The sequence below is a fragment of the Chenopodium quinoa genome, unplaced genomic scaffold, assembly GCF_001683475.1.
Source record: "Chenopodium quinoa cultivar QQ74 unplaced genomic scaffold, ASM168347v1, whole genome shotgun sequence".
Lineage (NCBI taxonomy): Eukaryota > Viridiplantae > Streptophyta > Magnoliopsida > Caryophyllales > Amaranthaceae > Chenopodium > Chenopodium quinoa.
This window is the reverse complement of record NW_018742903.1, coordinates 1,009,423-1,012,559: the sequence shown is the minus strand read 5'-3', so window position 1 is coordinate 1,012,559 and position 3,137 is coordinate 1,009,423. Positions and strand designations below refer to the sequence as shown.

Below are 3,137 nucleotides of genomic sequence, written 5' to 3'. Positions count from 1 at the left end.
CTCCAACTCCAATTATAATCGATATATCATCTGACGATGAGGAAGATGAAGAGTTTGTCCAAGTAGAGCGAGAACCAGAGTCACCTGAACCAATGGAGGAAGAGGATGACCTTGAATTCGATCCTGGAAGCTACAAACAATCTATCGACAAGAAGGATAATGTTCGAAAGGACTAGATTTTTGTAGTTCCATTTCTTTCAAGATTCTTAGATTCGTTTCCGCATTTTAATTATTCCAGTTTCAGTAAGGCAATAAGTGGCATGTCCACAGTGAGTCAGTAAACTTATGTAGTTGCATAAGTTATTTAAACTCATTTTATTTCAGTATTCCATTCATTTTCTTACTCAGCAATAAAATTTCATTTATTTCCTTGTCAATTAATTCATTTCGTATCATTACTCCAAGAAGCCATATCTTACTCACAAATATTCCAATAATGCATTTCTAAACTCTGGGAATCCATGGGAATTATTTTTATTTATTAATGTGATGCTTTATTAAATGTGTGGTTGGTTAGCAATAAATATTTGGTTGACAGAGCTGCAAATTTTGGGAATTTTTAACTTTTGTAATCCCAATTTGTAAGCTTAAAATTTAATATGTATGCTTCAAGGGTATTAACTAGTTAGATGGGTGTTTAACTTGAGAGCTTGCCAAGACCATTTTTAATAAAGACCCCCTTTGTTTTAATTCATGCAAAAAAAGATAGCAGGAGGGAGTGGTAACCACAACGATGGAGGAGAGCTAAGTGAAGTTGTGAGGCAGTTGATAGCTGTTGCCCAACAATTAGCAAGGAACTCAACCAATAATGTAGATGCTCAGGGAGAGCTATTTAAGTAGGTGGCGCAGAGCAAGCCACCAACCTATCAAGGAGAGCCTGATCCAACTATACTGGAAAATTGGTTAAGGGAGTTTGAGAAACTGTTTGGGGCAGTAAGGTGTTCAGAGAACTCAAACGTAGGCTGTGCTACCTATTACCTCAGGGGTGAAGGTAACCTTTGGTGGCAGCAAAATGAAGCTACCATTAAGGCATTACCTGGATTTAATTGGACTATGTTTCAGGAGAAGGTTAGGGATAAGTTTTACCCTAGCTTCTTACAAAAACAAAAAAGCTGAGGAATTTTCTAACCTTGCAATGGGGAATATGTCGGTTCCGAATACTACACCAAGTTTATTGAGCTGTCACGATTTGCTAAAGAGTCTGTTTAAAAGTCTAAGGCTAGGAAGTTTGAGAGTGGACTGACTACTGATTTGCAGTTAAAGCTGTAAGGGCAAGTATTTGAAACCTTGGATGAAGTGTATGGGAGAGTTGTACTCCTATATGCTTTAGAATTAAAGAAAAGGAAAGAGATAGTTGAAGAGGAAGGAAAGGAAAAGAGAAAAGAGGTGGGACAGAACTCTGGAAACCCGCAAGGAAACCGGAACAACATAAAAAAAACAGAAGTACCACCATAATAACAACAACTTCCACAACAACAATAATTTCCACAGCAACAATCGTCAGGGAGGACGAAACTTTAATGGTGGAGCTAAGAACTCTACCCAGGGAAATAACAGGGGAGCAAGACATTTATACTGCAAGAGGTGTAAGAACGATCATCCTGGTAAAGATTGTGATGGAAATTTGGTTACCTGTGGTGCTTGCAACAAGTTAGGACACATGGAGTATGAATGTTTTTCCAAGGATCCCAATCGAAACCAAACAGAGCAATAATCAAGGAAGGGCTCAGAGAAACTTTCAGGAAAGCAACAACTATTCAGGAAGGGGGCACAATAAAATGGAGCGAAGGGCAACAACAATAATATTGGAGGAAATTAGGGGAAAAGTGGAGCTCTAGGGAAAGAATGTGATGAGTAGGCATAAAGCTGATTCCATGAAAGATGTAATCACTGGTACCTTTTCTATTAACTCTATTCCTGTTAAAGTCTTGTTTGATTCTGGTGCAACTTTTTCTTTCATTTCAAAGGCCATTGTTTCAAAACTATCAAACTGTTTGAAAATCGTAGATGAGGTAGATTTGCCTATAGTTATTCCTACGGGTGGAATAGTAAAGTGTAACAAGACCTTTAAAGATGTACCTTTAGAAATCGAAGGAAAAGTGTTTTTGTCAGATCCCATCGAGTTTAGGTTGAGTGACTTTGATATCATTTTGGGAATGGATTGGTTGAGCAAGTACAGCACAGAGATTAGTTGTCGATCACAGAAAGTAAAAATGATTACAACTGATAACTAGTTGGTGACATATTGGATGTATGGTGAAACCAAGTGCCTAAGGATCATATCTGTGTTAAAATTGGAAAAGTATATCAAGAAGGGGCATCCAGTGTATTTTTGTAGTGTGAGGAATATGAAACATGAAGAGACAACTAAGCCTGAAGATATCGTAGTAGTAAATGAGTTTCTGGATGTGTTTCCAGAATAGATTCCTGGAATGCCACCCAAAAGGGCAATTGATTTCACAATGGAGCTAGTTCTAGGAACAACACCAATTTCCAAGGCACCATACCGAATGGCACCTGCATAGATGAATGAGTTAAAGGAACAATTGCAGGATTAGTTAGAAAAGGGATACATAAAACCAAGTGCATCACCTTGGGGAGCGCCAGTGTTATTTGTGAAGAAGAAAAATGGAAGTATGAGGTTATGTATTGACTATAGGGAGTTAAATAATGTCACCATAAAGAACAAGTACCCATTACCAAGGATTGATAACCTATTTGACCAGTTGAGAGGCGTAACTGTGTTTTCTAAGATTGATTTAAGGTCTGGTTACCATCAACTTAGGATTGCAGATGAAGATATTCCTAAGACTGCATTTAGAACAAGATATGGACATTATGAGTTCACAGTAATGCCATTTGGATTGATGAATTCTCTAGCAATCTTTATGGACTTGATGAATAAAGTGTTTCATCCATTTATGGACAAGTTTATGGTAGTGTTCATAGATGATATACTGGTGTATTTGAAGAGTAAAGAAGAACATGTAGAACATTAAAGGGCAATTCTGCAAACATTAAGGGAAAATAAGCTTTACGTAAAGTTCTCTAAGTGTGAGTTTTGGTAGGAAAAAGTGGCATTTCTAGGTCATTTTGTGTCCAAAGATGGGGTAGAAGTAGATCCAGCAAAGATCGAG

At 37.6% G+C, this 3,137-nt stretch overlaps 1 protein-coding gene across 1 annotated transcript; it reads left to right on the top strand.

Moving 5' to 3' along the window:
* Positions 1–1,850: 1,850 nt before the first annotated feature.
* On the top strand, positions 1,851–2,234 carry LOC110727257. Its single transcript, XM_021906824.1, has one exon. The coding sequence runs from the start codon at positions 1,851–1,853 to the stop codon at positions 2,232–2,234; it is 384 nt and encodes a 127-aa protein (XP_021762516.1).
* The last annotated feature ends 903 nt before the right edge of the window (positions 2,235–3,137 follow it).

Bases quoted from the DNA above. Each gene is read 5' to 3' on its own strand.
- LOC110727257 (XM_021906824.1), top strand. From the start codon at position 1,851: ATGAGTAGGCATAAAGCTGATTCCATGAAAGATGTAATCACTGGTACC.